Raw genomic sequence first — 15,303 nt, forward strand, 5'->3', positions numbered from 1 at the left:
TGCTGCACTAAGCTCACTCACCTGTTCGGGACACGGTCTACACTGTCAAGCAGGGGCCCACAGCTTCCTGACTGGCCCACCGCCACTCGGTAACCAATGCCCATGGCGGGCCTTCACATGGCTCCCACCGTGGGGTCCCAGGGGAACACCGCGTGTGCATCACCGCACGTGTGTCCGCACAGCTTCAGGCGAAGTTCTCAGAAGTGAGGCTGCTGGGTAACAGGCCTGGTGCCCTTCTAAGTTTCACAGAGACCGCTGACTCGCCCTCCACAGACGCTGCGGCCGACACGTGCACAGCGACACGGCGGAGGGCGGCTTCTCACGCTCGCTGCCCACGCGGTGATTAAGTGTTCTAGTCTTTGCCAACGCAACAGGTGAAATCACTGTCCCACTGCTTTCCTGGCGTTTCTTTTATGAGGCAGAGGGCTGAGCATCTTTTCACATACCCTAGGGCCACATGGGTTTGCTTTTCTGTGACCTGTGTCTTTGTAGATTTCCCCTTCTCTTAAGCAGGTTTTCCTTATCAATTTTTAGAAACTTTTATATAAAAAGGTAGTTAGCCTTTGGCAATATGAGCTCTAAATGCTGTTTCCTGGCTTATCATTTTTCTTTTGATTTCGCTTAGGGTGGTTACTGCCACTCTGACGGTTTGGGGGGTTCTTATTTTTTCAATAGTTGTTTCCCAGTCTTTTACCGCCTAGCGTTATACTTAGAAAAGTCCCGTTCACTCTAAAAATTAAAAAAAAAAAACCTATTTCTCAGAATTTTTTTAATCCTTTCATGTTTTCATTTGTTCTTAAAATCTAGGTATTTGATGCACCTGGCGTTTATCAACAGTTTCTTTGAGCAGCAGGCCTCCTCACAGGTCCGAATACCTCGCCCGACTGACCTCGCCCCGGACACAGAAGCAAGGGCAGGGCGGGGCGCCTACAAAGTGCAGAGACTGTAAACTGCAGGGACGGAGGTCAAAGAAGCGTGAGATACCACCTCTTCCTCTCCCCACTTGTGCGTGAAGGGAAAACAAAGCATGAGAATAATTTAACATTTATTCCTATTTTACTTAAATTAACTTTTACGGCAGGAATTAACAAATGGGCAAAGCACTTATCTACCTTGCTCACTGCTCTCGGCTGGGGAATCCTCGTGTCGAAGGAAAAATTTCACTTCTTCCCTGCGTGGCCCCCACTTCTGAAGATGTTCATACATCATGTGATCAAAGGGTATGGGACGCTCTAGAAAAAAACCACATCTTACTTATTCCAGAAACAAAATGACTCCAACCAAGAGCAAAAAGTAAATAAAACAGATTTAAATAAATAGGCACATAGATATTAGAATTCAAGGATATTATAAGCACTAAATCTTAACGAGGTGAAAGCAGGAGTGGGAAATAATCTAGGTAGCAGCACGTAAGCACAAGACATGAACATAAAAGCGATTCTCCAACGTGAAATAGGGAACACTGCAAACTGCCCCCTAGAATCCTTATTTACCATTTCAGGAAGCGGTGTGCCTCCCAGCCTTCAAAGAAACAGACTAAACTGGTCCCACGTGGCCATTCACTAGCATGTTGCATGCGGCCATCAGATATGCACGGGATGGACACTGCCCATCTGGGCCAATCAGGTACCCTGACTGTGAATGCTGGCCAGCACTTGCAGAAACCACAAACTACCAAGTTGATAATAAAAAATACATTCTACAGAATTAAATGTACTAATGCACTTCAAATATTAAAGAAAAAAGCTCAAAATTAAATCCTAATAGAATATCGACACCAGTTACTGGAGAAGAGCACTGACATTTTGTTAAACTTACAAGGTACCATTTCTTACGTTTATAATCCTAATTGTCTTAGAAGTGCATCACGTGTAGACACAGAAAACAAAACAAACAAGAAAACCCTCGGCTGTTTGCCTTCTTCCTCGGTATCTGAAGAACTGCTCGTGTTCTGGATACTGATCCTGGGTTGATTACATACATTGAAAATAGGCTGGTCTTTTAATTTTGTTGGTGCCTTTTGTTACACAGAAGTTAAAAAATAATGTAAACAGTTATCAATCTTTTCTAATTTTGAGGTTTTGGAACAAGAAATTCTCTCTACTCCAAGGTCAAAAGAATATTCTGTATTTTTTTTTAAAGTTTTATTTTTATTTTTAAAGATTTTTTTTTAATGTTTTATTTATTTCTAGGAGAGAGAGAGAGAGAGACAGTGTGAGCAGGGGAGGGTCAGAGAGAGAGGGAGTCACAGACTGAAACAGGCTCCAGGCTCTGAGCCGGCAGTCCGCACAGAGCCCGACGCGGGGCTCGAACCCACGAACCGCGAGATCATGACCTAAGCGAAAGTCGGACGCCTAACCGACTAAGCCACCCAGGGGCCCCATTATTTTTATTTTTATTTTTGAGAGACAGAGTATGAGCGGGGGAGGGGCAGAGAGTAAGGGAGACAGAATCTGAAGCAGCTCCAGGCTCTGAGCTGTCAGCACAGAGCACAGAGCCCAACGTGGGGCTTAAACCCATGAACCATGAGATCATGACCTGAGCTGAAGTTGGACGCTTAACCGACTGAGCCCCCCAGGCGCCCCAGTTCTGTATTTTTTCCTACAAATTATAAAGTATTGTTTTTCATTGACCTTATGGAACTGATTTTGTTTTTCCTACTTTAATCATCAACTGTCCCCACATCACTTACTTACTAGTCTCTCCTTTCCTCAGAGACACAACTGTCACCTCTGACCCGTCTCAGGGCTCCTCGTGGCCTGGTCTCTTCTAGTGGGTGGGCTGTCACTCTATCTCCAAGCCACAGTCATGGTCTTTGCTGCTGTGCTTTTATAGCTGGCGCTGCCATCAGCCAGGACACGTCCCCTCAGGTGGCTCATCTTTAAAACCATTTTGGCACTGCTCAGCCCTTTGCGCTCACAAATACTTATTTATTTATTTTATTTTAAAAAATTTGTTTTAGGGGCGCCTGGGTGGCTTAGTCGGTTAGGCGTCCGACTTTCACTTAGGTCATGATCTCGCAGTTCGTGGGTTCGAGCCCCGCGTCGGGCTCTGTGCTGACTGCCGGCTCAGAGCCTGGAGCCTGTTTCAGTCTGTGACTCCCTCCCTCTCTGACCCTCCCCTGCTCACGTAGTCTCTCTCTCTCTCTCTCCTAGAAATAAATAAAAAAAAAAAATTAAAAAAATCTGTTTTATATCTTTATTTAGAGAGACAGAGAATGAATGGAGGAGGGGCAGAGAGAGAGAGGGAGACACAGAATCTGAGGCAGGTTCCAGGCTCTGGGCTGTCAGCGCAGAGCCCAACGCCGGGCTCAAACCCATGGACTGTGAGATCATGACCTGAGCCAAAATTGGATGCTTAACCGGCTGAGCCACCCAGGTGCCCCTGCGCTCACAAATATTTAAAAGGCGCTGCTTGTCAAGTTCTTTTTTTAAAGGTAGGCTTTTGACTGTAATCATATTAATTTATTTACAAGTAAAATTTGGAGAGATCCAAAGTCTTTGTAAACTGAGTCTTCTAGTTCACGAACATGTCTGTCTCTCCATTTTTTTCAAGCATGTTGTGTTCTTCAAGGATTTTTAAATCACCATAGAGATCATATAAATCTCAATCTATTCCTTTGTATCCTATAGATTTGTTTACATAAGTATTTAAAAATAACTATTTTTAATGTTTATTTTTGAGAGAAAGAGAGACAGAGAGAGAGGGACAGAGGATCTGAATCGGGCTCCGCACTTACAGCAGCGAGCCCAACACAGGGCTCAAACTCACGAACCACAAGATAATGACCTAAGCCGAGGTCAGATGCTTAACTGACTGAGCCTCCCAGGTGCCCCCAAAATAACTTTCAGTTTAGAATGATCTTAGACTTCCAGAAAAGTAGCCAAGACAGTACAGAGTTCCAATACACCCTTCACCAGTTTCCCCTCATGCTAACATCTTAACTACAGTATCTCTGTCAGAGCTAAGAAATTTACACTGGTACCTTACTGTTAATTAAACTCCAAGCTCTATCTGCATTCCGCCAGTTTTCCCCTACTGTCCTCTTTCTGTTCCAGGAACTGAACCAGAAAACTACAGTTGCATTTACTTCTCTTGACCTCTGGGTCTCCGCTGGTCATTAATAGTTCGGTCCTTTCCTGTGTTTTTTTCATGACCTTGACAGTTTTGAGGGGTTCTGGCCAGGTATTTTGCAGAATGTCTCCAATTCTAGCTTGTCTAGTGTTTTTCCCATGGTTAGAATGAGGCGATAGGTTTTGGGGAGAACTCCACAGGGGTGGGGTGCACCTTCTCATCTCATCATACTAGGGTGTACATGCCATCACCATGACAGATCACTGTGATGCTGGCCTTGACTTAGCTGAGGTGGTTATCTGCTGGGTCGCCCCTCCAAACCTCCCAACTACCACCCGATTCTCAAGCAGGTAGTGGGCAAGTGGGGAGTGTTGGACTGCATGGAGGGAGGGCTGCAGGCCGTGACACCAGCCTCTCTGTCCAGAAACATCTCCCCCAACACTTCCTCACGTGCTGAGGCTGATCCCTAGGACCTATGAGAACCTCCACCGCCAAACTAGGAAACTGGAGGGAATTGTTCATTCTAAAGAGTTGTGAACCTCAGGGTCTGTCCCCACCCCCACTCGTTCTGTTACCAACATAACAAACAGGGGTTATGAAGGTGAAAAGTGAGTTGTATTGTGGAAATTTTTTTGTGGTAACTTCTTGCTTATTATTAATTATGCTTTATTTTTTTTTAAATGTTTTATTTATTTCTAGGAGAGAGAGAGAGAGACAGCATGAACAGGGGAGGGTCAGAGAGAGAGGGAGTCACAGACTGAAACAGGCTCCAGGCTCTGAGCTGGCAGTCAGCACAGAGCCCGACGCGGGGCTCGAACCCACGAACCGTGAGATCATGACCTAAGCGAAAGTCGGACGCTTAACCGACTAAGCCACCCAGGCGCCCCTCCTATTTTACATTTTATTAGTGTTTTGTTTTAAAAATATTCCTGGATGACAATAAACTATTTGTAAAAAAAAAAAAAAAAAAAAAAAAAAATATTCCTGGAAGCCCAAAGTGGCAATTTTTGAAGACAAGGTGCGAGAGCAGAGAAATTCTAAACCTAGGCCTACATTCCAGAGAAATGAAAACATACGCCCACACGAACACTTGCACAGGAATGTTCACGGCAAGCATTATCACAGCCCAAAAGAGGGAACAACCCAAATGTTCATGACCTGCTGAATGGAGAAATAAAATGTGGTCTATCATACAATGGATATTATGAAGCCAAGAGAAAGAATTAAGTACTGAAACATGCTACACCATGGATGAACCTTGAAATCATTATGCTAAGTAAAAGAAGCCAGACCAGAAAAGCACACATCATATAACTGGGTTTATATGAAGTACCTAGAGGAGTCCAACACATAGAGCCAGATGATCACACAGTGGTTGCTGGTGGCCGGGGGAGGAAGGAACGGAGAGGTACAGACTTTGGTGACGGCTCCACAACACCATGAATGTCCTAAATATCCCTCGATTGTACACTTTAAATCAGTGATTTTTCTGTGTGAATTTTATCTCAACTTAAAGGGGAAAACAGGAAACCTTGAATTGTTCCCCATGCTGCTTGTCCCTGAAAGTGAGGAAGGCCATCAGCGAGATGGAGACTCAAAGGCAGCGGCCCGGAGAGTGCCGAGGCGACACTGAGCAGTGTCGTCCACCTCAAACACAAGCATGTGGCTGGGGGAGAGACCTTTCTCTAAATCCGCTCACCCTGAGAAATGGACTTTGAAACAAAGCGAGAACTCTACAGGCTGCAGTCCAATCATACACTCACGATGCAATTTACTGCTCTGCCCGAGGGAAGTTCCAGATTTCTTTTTTTTTTTTTTTTAGTTTATTTATTTTTGAAAGAGCAAGGAAGCATGAGCAGGGGAGGGACAGAGAGAGAGTGGGAGAGAGAGAATCCCAAGCAGGCTCCACACTGTTAGTACAGAGCCCAACGTGGGGCTCCAACCCACGAACCGTGAGTGAGATCATTACCTGAGCCAAAATCAAGAGTCAGATGCTTAACCGACTGAACTACCCAGGTGCCCCAGTTCTAGATTTTTATAAGGAAAGAAGTCCTGCCATTCACAGCAAAGTAGCAAAGGCTGTGCTGCTAACGTGCCTTCTCTGTGCGTGCAGGAGTGCTCTGTCTTGTTCCCTAAGTGTCAGGGCGAGGACAGAAACGGTCTCATCTCAGCTGAAAATGAAATCTGTGTTTGCTCAGCTCAAGTTTAGCACACAACTGAGTATTTGCAAAGAAAAACCAAGAACAGAGCGTACTTTAAAGAGGTAAATATTGGGGCACCTAGGGGGCTCAGTTGGTTGAGCATCTGACTGTGGCTCAGGTCATGATCTTACAGTTTGTAAACCCACAAAACCCACAAAGCCCCTCATCGGGCTCACTGCTGTCAGCATGGAGCCTGCTTCAGATACTCTGTCCCCGTCTCTCTGCCCTTCCCCCACCTGCGCTGTCTCAAGAATAAATAAAACATTAAAAAAAGAAGTAAATATCATACATTTTTAGTTTTGAAAGTAACTTTTTATGTATGCAGGCCTATACAAAAGATTTTTAAAAATACACGTATTGTAATTTCATAACAGGGAGGCCTATCTGTAAGCCGAATCATGTCCCTCAGTTTTGCACAGAACTGTGTCCTGGGCCATATTTTATTCATATTGCTTTGGCTTATGGGGTCAGCAGCTACAGTTTTAGTCACTTTACTAATCATCATTATCCGTAATTTTTCATGTTGTTTACCTTAACTAAAATAAATTCACAATCGGAGCGCCTGGGTGGCTTGGTCAGTTAAGCATCTGACTTCAGCTCAGGTCATGAACTCGCAGTTCATGGGTTCTAGCCCTACATCGGGCTCTGCACGGACAGCTCTGCTTCGGATTCTGTGTCTCCCTCTCTCTCTGCCCCTCCCCTTCTCATGCTCTGTCTCTCTCTCTCAAAAATAAATAAACATTAAAAATTTTTAAAAATAAATTCACAATCTTTATTTTTCTAGCTCAATAGGAAGGAAGACTTAATTATCAACAGTTACCACAGAAAAATAAGTCACAGGAAAGTAATAATGTTGCCTTGACAACCTTTATTGAAATCTACCAAGTCTGAGCATAACTTTATAAAAATTAAATCCAATTTTGTCTTAAGTCAATCATTTAACAAATGTATTGTTTCCCTTTCTGAATTAAAAATTTCAGGGGTGCCTAGATGGCTCAGTCGGTTAAGCGTCCACCTTGGGCTCAGGTCATGATCTCGCAGTTTATGAGTTGGAGCTCCGTGTCGGCTCTGTGCTGACAGCTCAGCCTGGAGCCTGCTTCGGATTCTCTGTCTCCCTCCCTCTCTGCCCCTTCCCTGCTCGTGCTCTGTCTCTCTCTCTCTCAAAAATAAACATTAAAAAAAATTTTTTTTTAAATTTCAACGAAAAGATTAATTCCAAGGAAAGTAAGCTAAGTTTCCCTGCCTTTAAAAAAAATACTAAAGGCTAAATAAAACATCATTTTTGTTTGAAAGTGAAAACAGAACTACCCCGCACATATAATATGTACTATACCTCATCAGTATCCATACTGGAAATCTATGATAAGACTTACATGTATTCTTGGATAAGGAAAAATAAAATCAAGTAGGAAATTTAACAAAAGGAAATGCTGAAGGTTCTACCCATGCTCCTGGTCTGCGACAGAGCGGACCTGGTGTGGGGAAGGGAAACACAGGTACAGTAGGCTAATATAAAGAAGCTGGCCAACTTACCAGCCTGTTACAGGCTGAGCTGTGTTCCCCCCACTAATTCATATGTTGAACTCCCTGCAGAACCTCAGAATACAACCCTTCGGAAACTCGATCTTTAAGGAGGTAGTAAGTAAAAATGAGGTTAATGGGGTGGGCCTGGATCCAATATGACCGGTGACCTCATATGTAGAAGAGATTAGGACACAGACACGCACAAGAGGGAAGACCACGTGAGGACAGAGAGAGAAGGTGGCATCTGTAAGCCAAGGAGAGAGGCCTCAGGAAAGATGCCTGCCGACATCTCGATCTCACGCCTCAGCCTCAGAACTGGGAGAGGTTGAATGTCTGGTGTCCAAGCCAACCAGGCTGTGACACTGTCACAGCAGCCGAGCGACCTCACGTACAGACCCTCAGAGAAACACACTCTTCTCAAAAGCACTGACAATTATACTGGACTATTATACTTACGACATTCTGATCACACTAATGCACCACGAGTTGTAGATGCAATCACTTTTATGGAAGCTTTCTCTGAAACCTGGAAATTACCGTAAGGGTTTCTCTAGGGTAAAAGAGACTGAGAATGGCTTTTCTAAGTGCTTTCCCCCTTCCTCTGAATCTTACCCACTAGAAAACATCTCTTCAGACCAGCATTGCTGGCCTGTTTTAGTCAATGACTTGTGTTTACTAAGAAGATACGACAGTGAACGGACAAGTCCCTGCCTTCAGGAACTTTAATCCAATGAGAGCGCTATAGGAAAGCTACTGTATTATGTTCTGATAAATACTATGACAGTCCTAGAGCCCAGAGGAGGGATGCTTAAACACCCTCTGAGATTCAAAGAAGGGAGGAGAGGCAAAGAATGCATAGAAGTCAGCCAAGCAAAGGAGGGCAGGTACTAGGGATTGTTCTTGGCAATGAGGCTAGCACATGCACAAGCCATCGCAAATACAGCACGCCACTGTGGCCCTCTGTTGTGATGTGTCAGTCTCACTCCTGATGAGGTAACACCAAGGGTTATGATTTCAGATGGGCTTGAAGACAGGATACCACCAACTCAAAGACTCACAGAAGGGAGATTAGCATTCTCAAGTGGCCAGGGGCCATCTGGGGCAATAATACTTCCAGAAAAGTCTATCCCCTCCCAGACCAGGTAAAAGAGAGGGAGAGGGAGGTAAGGAATTAGGAGTGATAACAAGTAACAAAAAACAAGGATGCTACGAGGCTGGGGAAGAAAGATGAGGCTCTAACACCAGTCCCCTAACAAACTATAATTACTTACCTATCCCCCGTCCTTCCTGTCACTGTTATCAGACTGGGAACTGAGAACCTGGCCTCTTACTTCTGGTTTAGTAATAGTCCAACATTTATCAAAGTCAAGTTCCTCTCAACGTGCCCTGAAATCTTTGCTCTGAATTTTAAAAAAAAATTTTTTTTTTACATTTATTTGTTTTTGAGAGACAGAGTGAGACAGAATGTGAGCAGAGGAGGGGCAGAGAAAGGAAGAGACACAGAATCCGAAACAGGCCCCAAGCTCTGAACAAAGGTTCAGCACAGAGTCTGATGTGGGGCCCGAACCCATGAACCATGAGATCAGACCTGAGCCAAAGGTGGACACCCAACTGACTGAGCCACCCAGGTGCCCCATCTTTGCTCTGAAATCTATGGAGAACATTAAAAGCACAAGACTTTGGAAGAAAATACTTAAGTATCATATGCCTGATAAGAGACTTGTGTCTAGAATATATAAAGAACTCTTGGTGGGGATGTAATGTATAGATAGCACAGTGACTTTAGTTAGTATTATATTGCATATTTGAAAGTTGCTAAAAGAATAGATCTTAAAAGTTCTCTTCACAGGGCACCTGAGTGGCTCAGTCAGTTAAGCTCTGACTCCTGATTTTGGTTCAGGTCATGGTCTCACAATTCTTGAGATCGAGTCCCATGTCAGCTCTGCACTGACAGCATGGAGCCTGCTTGAGATTCTCTCCCCCTCTATCTCTGCCCCTCCCCCACTCATGCTCAGGCTCTCTCTCTCAAAATAAACAAACATTTTAAAAAAGTTCTCACCACAAGAAAAAAATTTTTGAAACTGTGTGCTGACAGATGTTAACTAGGCTTACTGTAGTGATCATTTCACAATACACACAAATATCAAATCATTAGATAAACATGAAACTAATGTTATATGTCAATTATACTTCAATTAAAAAAAGAACTCTTGTAACTCAATAATAAAAGACAACTCAATTAAAAAATAAGCAAAGGCTCTAAATAGATATTTCTCAGGTTGCTTGGGTAGCTCAGTCAGTTGAGCATCTCTTTTTTTGACTTTTTAAAAATGTTTCTTTACTTTTAAAGGACAGAGCATGAGGAGGGGAGGGGCAGAGAGGGAGAGAGAGAGAGAGAGAGATGCACAGAATCTGAAGCAGGCTCCAGGCTCTAAGCTGTCAGCACAGAGCCTGACACGGGTCTCGAACTCAGAAGCCATGAGATCATGACCTAAGCCAAAGTCAGACGCTCAACCAACTGAGCCACCCAGGTGCCCTGAGCATCTAACTCTTGACACTCAGGTCATGATCTCATGGTTTCCATGATCAAGAAGCATAATGGGCTCTGGCTGACAGCATGGCGTCTACTTGGGATTCTCCCTCTCTCTTCCTTTCTCTGCCCCTACCCTGCTCGCATTCTGTCTCTCTCAAAATTTAAAGAAACAAAACAGGGGCACCTGGGTGGCTCAATCGGTTAAGTGTCTGCCTTCAAGCTCAGGTCATGATTTTGTGATTCATGGGTTCCAGCCCCGCATTGTCAGTGCTGATAGCGCAGAGCCTGGAACCTGCTTTGGATTCTGTGTCTACCTCTCTCTTTGCCCCTCCCCCACTCATGCTTGCACTCTCTCTCTCAAAAGTAAACATTTAAATTAAAAAATTAAAATAAAAAAGCAAAACAAAACAAAACAAAAAGCATTTTCTCTAGGGGCATCTGGGTGGCTCAGTTGGTTAAGCGTCCGACTCTTGGTTTCGGCGCAGGTCATAATCTCACAGTTTGTGAGACTGAGACCCATGTCAGGCTCTGGGATAACAGCACGGAGCCTGCTTGGGATTCTCCCTTTCCCTCTCTCTCTGCCCTTCCCATGCTCACACTCTCACTCAAAAAAGTATTAACTTTTAAATAGACATTTCTCGGGGCGCCTGGGTGGCTTAGTCGGTTAAGCATCCGACTTTCGCTCAGGTCATGATCTCGTAGTTCGTGGGTTCAAGCCCCACGTCGGGCTCTGTGCGGACTGCCGGCTCAGAGCCTGGAGCCTGTTTCAGTCTGTGACTCCCTCTCTCTCTGACCCTCCCCTGTTCACGCTGCCTCTCTCTCTCTCCTCTAGAAATAAAAATATTTTTAAAAAATTAAATGAATAGACATTTCTCTAAAGATATGCAAATGGCCAGTGAGCACATGAAAAAATGGTCAACATCATTAGCCACTAGGGAAATGCAAATCAAAACCACAACAAGAGACCGCTCTCACCCACTAGGATGGCTAGAATTGTATACACAACATCAAGTGGGGGCAAGCATGTGGGGTAACTGGAATAGACTGATGCTGAGAATGTAAAATGGTTGCTTTCAAAAAGAATCTGGCAATTCCTCAATGGTTAGACAATCACCACCCAGGAATTCCACTCCTAGGTATACACCTAAGGAAGTGAAAACATATGTGCACACAAACACTTGTACACAAATGTTCATAGCAGCATTACTCGTGATAGCTAAGAAGTGGAAACCACCCAAGTGCCCATCAAGTGATCAAAGGGTAAATAAAATCCACCCAATGGAGTATAATTCAGCAACAAAAGGGAATGAAGTATTGATACCAAAACAGCATGGACGAACCTTGAAACCATCGTGCCCCATGAAAGCCATCGAAGGGACTATGTGTTGCAGGGTTACATTTACATGAAATATCCAGAACAGGAAAATCCGTAGAGACAGGAGATTAGGGGGAACCTAAGAACGGAAGGGGTGGGAAGGTACTAGGGAATGACTGCTAATGGGTATGACGGGAATTTTTTTGCAGTGATGAAATGTTCTTTGATCGCGGTGATGGCCGCACAACTCTGAGTGTACTGAAATTACCGACTGCACGCTTTCAATGAGTGAATTGTATGGTATGTGAACCATATCTCAACAGAGCTATTTAAAAAAAAGTGGCAGGCTTCAGTGACTGTCCCTAAGTACCTTTAAACATTTCCATCTGTACCCCAGTCACCTCTTTTTTTTTTTAAATAGTTTATTGCCAAGCTGGTTTCCATATAATACCCAGTGCTCAACCTCTTTTTTCATACCGCAAAAAAGGCTACTCTCCTCCACCGGCCCTGAAGGCCTTTGTGCAAGCTAGTTCTAGTCTCTTCCCTGCTGCCCACTTCCTCCCAGTACCAGTCCCTTAGCTACCGTGGGAACATGCTGTATTCACAATCGCCTCCTGTCCCTCCTTCACGCTGCTTTCCTTGCTGAGTACATCGTGTCTACATTCATTCTCTCCTTTAGAGTCCAAATTATGTTGCAGAATTTTCTGTATTCAGTATTAGTTATGCTGATCTTCTCTGTCCAGCTGGATGACTAAGTCCTTAAATGTAAGAGCCAGTAGAGTGGACCCTTGAACGACACAGAGGTCAGGGACACCGAGCCCCTGTCCAGTCGAAAATTCACATATAATTTTTGACTCCCCCAAAACTTAACTACTAATAATAGCCTACTGTTGGACAGAAGACTTACTGATAACATAAACAATTAACATATATTTTGTATATTATATGTTTTACATACTGTGATCTTCAATAATACCTTTAATTTTTTTTTTTTTTTTTTTTTTTGGTGTTTCTAGGCTATGTGGTTCATCTGCAAGTTTTTCCCAAACTGTTGGAAATCTCCAAAAACTTTCCAACATATTCACTGGAAAAAAATCCACATATAAGTGGATTCACACAGTTCAAACCTGTGCTGTTCACGGGTCAACTGCACTTGCTCTTTACAATTTAGTAAATATTTATGGCGGGCTTAGTGTTTAAGGGTTTTATACACAGAGAAACATAATAATGTTTCTGCCTTAAAGTATCAGACAGGAAAAGAAGATGAACAAGTCAACACATACCAAACAAAACCCTGTAAAGTCTCAGAGCACAGAGCTCTCACTGGGTGAGTAGTGAGATCTAGAAAAACCTCACCTAAGAGCTGTACCTACTTTCCCTGCTCATTTCAGATGGCACAGATAAGGGTCAAATCACATCACATATATTTTACAAAGAGCATTTGTCAAATCTTTTTCCCATGTAATATGGTATCATTTTAATTACTCAATTCCCCACTATCACAGATAACTAAGAACTAAAAGCAGTATTTTGGGTTTGGTAAACATTACATTTGATGTGCTAAGTAATCTCTATGGAACTGAGTACATACCATTTCCCCTCCACACTTCAGCTAAATGGCAACTGCCTTCTCCAGGTTCCTTGCAAAATTCTACAACATCTCGACATGTTGTTTCTGGTGTTATAGGAACTTCTGTTAAAATCTGTTCATTGTTGCTCAAGAACACGGTTAATATCATCTGTAAGAGAAAAGATTAAAGCTACAGCTTAGAGTCACTATCATACGGAGATCAATCTGTAAATTTATTAAGATCCCTCCACCTCTCACTCCCTCCACCTTACCAAAACGCCCCCACAGGATTCATTTTTGGAAACAGATAAGCTAATTCTAAAATTCATGTAGAGGGGCACCTGGCTGGCTGAGACGGAAGAGCATATAACTCTTGATCTCGGGATTGTGAGTTCGAGCCCCATGTGAGGTGGAGAGATTACTTAAGTAATAAATCAACTTAAAAAATTAAAAGATAAATACAATCTACGTAGAGAAATTAAAATGTAAAACAAGTCAGGAAAATTCCCAAAGACAGAATCAGAAGGGACCCAGCAGCACTACCAGATATTACAAAGCCTCAAAACAATATGGCAGAAGCACATAAACCCATCAATGCAACAAACTCTCAGGTCCAGACACAGCACGAATGAGGAAGGAGATGCCGCCACAGTGAGGAAGGACAAGACTGTGCAATGAAGGAGGTTGGAGCCATTACAATTCCCAGCTGAAGGGGGACCTGGGTTCATACTGCACATCACAGACCAGCATAAGTTCCTCATAGATCGAATATTTAAATATAAATCACAAATTTATAAAAGTTCTAGAATAAAACCAGATAAATTCCTTTTTATAACCTTGGAGTACCGAAGTTCATTCTTGCTATAACTAAAAACAAACAAACAAACAAACAAACAGGGGCACCTGGGTGCTCAGTTGGTTGAACAACTGACTTTGGCTCAGGTCATGATCTCACAGTTCACAGATGTAAGCCCCGCACTAGGCTCTGGGCTGACAGCTCGGAGCCTGGAGCCTGCTTCAGATTCTGTGTCTCCCTGTCTCTCTACCCCTTCCCTGCTCATGCTGTCTCTCTCTCAGAAATAAACATTAAAACACACACACACACACACACACACACACACGACACTATAAAAAAAAAAACATATTCAAGTAATCAAATTTGATTATTGAATCAAATTCAATCAAATCAAAATCAAATCTTTTACAAAGCAAAAAAGACAGGGGCGCCTGGGTGGCTCAGTTGGTTAAGCGTCCGACTTCAGCTCAGGCCATGATCTCACAGTTCGTGGGTTCGAGCCCCGCATCGGGCTCTGTGCTGACAGCCAGCTCAGAGTCTGGAACCTGCTTCAGATTCTGTGTCTCCCTCTCTCTCTGATCCTCCCCTGCTCACACTGTCTCTCTTTCTCAGGAATAAATAAAACATTAAAAAGTTAAAAAACAAAGCAAAAAAGACAAACTGAGGGAAAAATATGTGCAACGTATATTACAAAGAAAAGGCTAAACTCCTTAACATATAAAAGGCTCCTAAAATTGATAACAAAAAGACCAAATATTCCATTTATCTTTAAAAACTGGCTGAGGAAGGGGCACCCTGCTGGCTCAGGGTTGTGAGTTCAAGCCCCACATTGAGGGTAGAGATTACTTAAAAAAAAAAAAAAAAAAGAAGTTTAAAAAACATTGGTTGAGAAAATACAACATACCACAATAAAATGCAAGTGGTCCTTAAACATGAAAATACGTTATCATATATTTGAAAAAGAATAAAAATTGTCCAGCATTTTCTTTAATCTCTAAAAAAAAAAATCCTAGCATTTTGATCTAAGCTATAAGGCCATCGTAACGGAAGGAACGTCTTCAAAAACGTTTGTCCCAAGGTACGACGGAAACAGAAGATTTTCTTCGGTTACACAGTGCTATGAAGGACCTCAGTTTGTTCTCTGATCAGAGCCAGACACACAGTCCGCATTTGTCCCCACATCCCCTCTCACTTAGAATCTCAGCTGCTGATTAAGTATTTTAGTTCCTGTTACAGGAGTTTTTCCTTAGAGGTGCCCTCAATTCCTAAATCCTGAGATTAAACATCCTC

General features: G+C 43.2%; 1 protein-coding gene across 3 annotated transcripts in view; it reads right to left on the reverse strand.

Moving 5' to 3' along the window:
- PPP1R13B (protein phosphatase 1 regulatory subunit 13B) overlaps positions 1 to 15,303 on the reverse strand; it is a 91,792-nt gene that overhangs the window by 43,717 nt on the left and 32,772 nt on the right. For all 3 annotated transcript variants that reach the window (XM_039255829.1, XM_039255828.1, XM_039255830.1), the window contains exons 2-3: positions 13,239 to 13,386; positions 1,113 to 1,232 (exon numbers count right to left, since the gene is read on the reverse strand). In XM_039255829.1, coding sequence (XP_039111760.1) covers positions 1,113 to 1,232; positions 13,239 to 13,386 — 268 coding nt within the window. The remainder of the gene's footprint in view (positions 1 to 1,112; positions 1,233 to 13,238; positions 13,387 to 15,303) is intronic.

The sequence above is a fragment of the Hyaena hyaena genome, unplaced genomic scaffold (assembly GCF_003009895.1).
Source record: "Hyaena hyaena isolate Hyena2069 unplaced genomic scaffold, ASM300989v1 scaffold_546, whole genome shotgun sequence".
NCBI classification, from domain to species: Eukaryota; Metazoa; Chordata; class Mammalia; order Carnivora; family Hyaenidae; genus Hyaena; species Hyaena hyaena.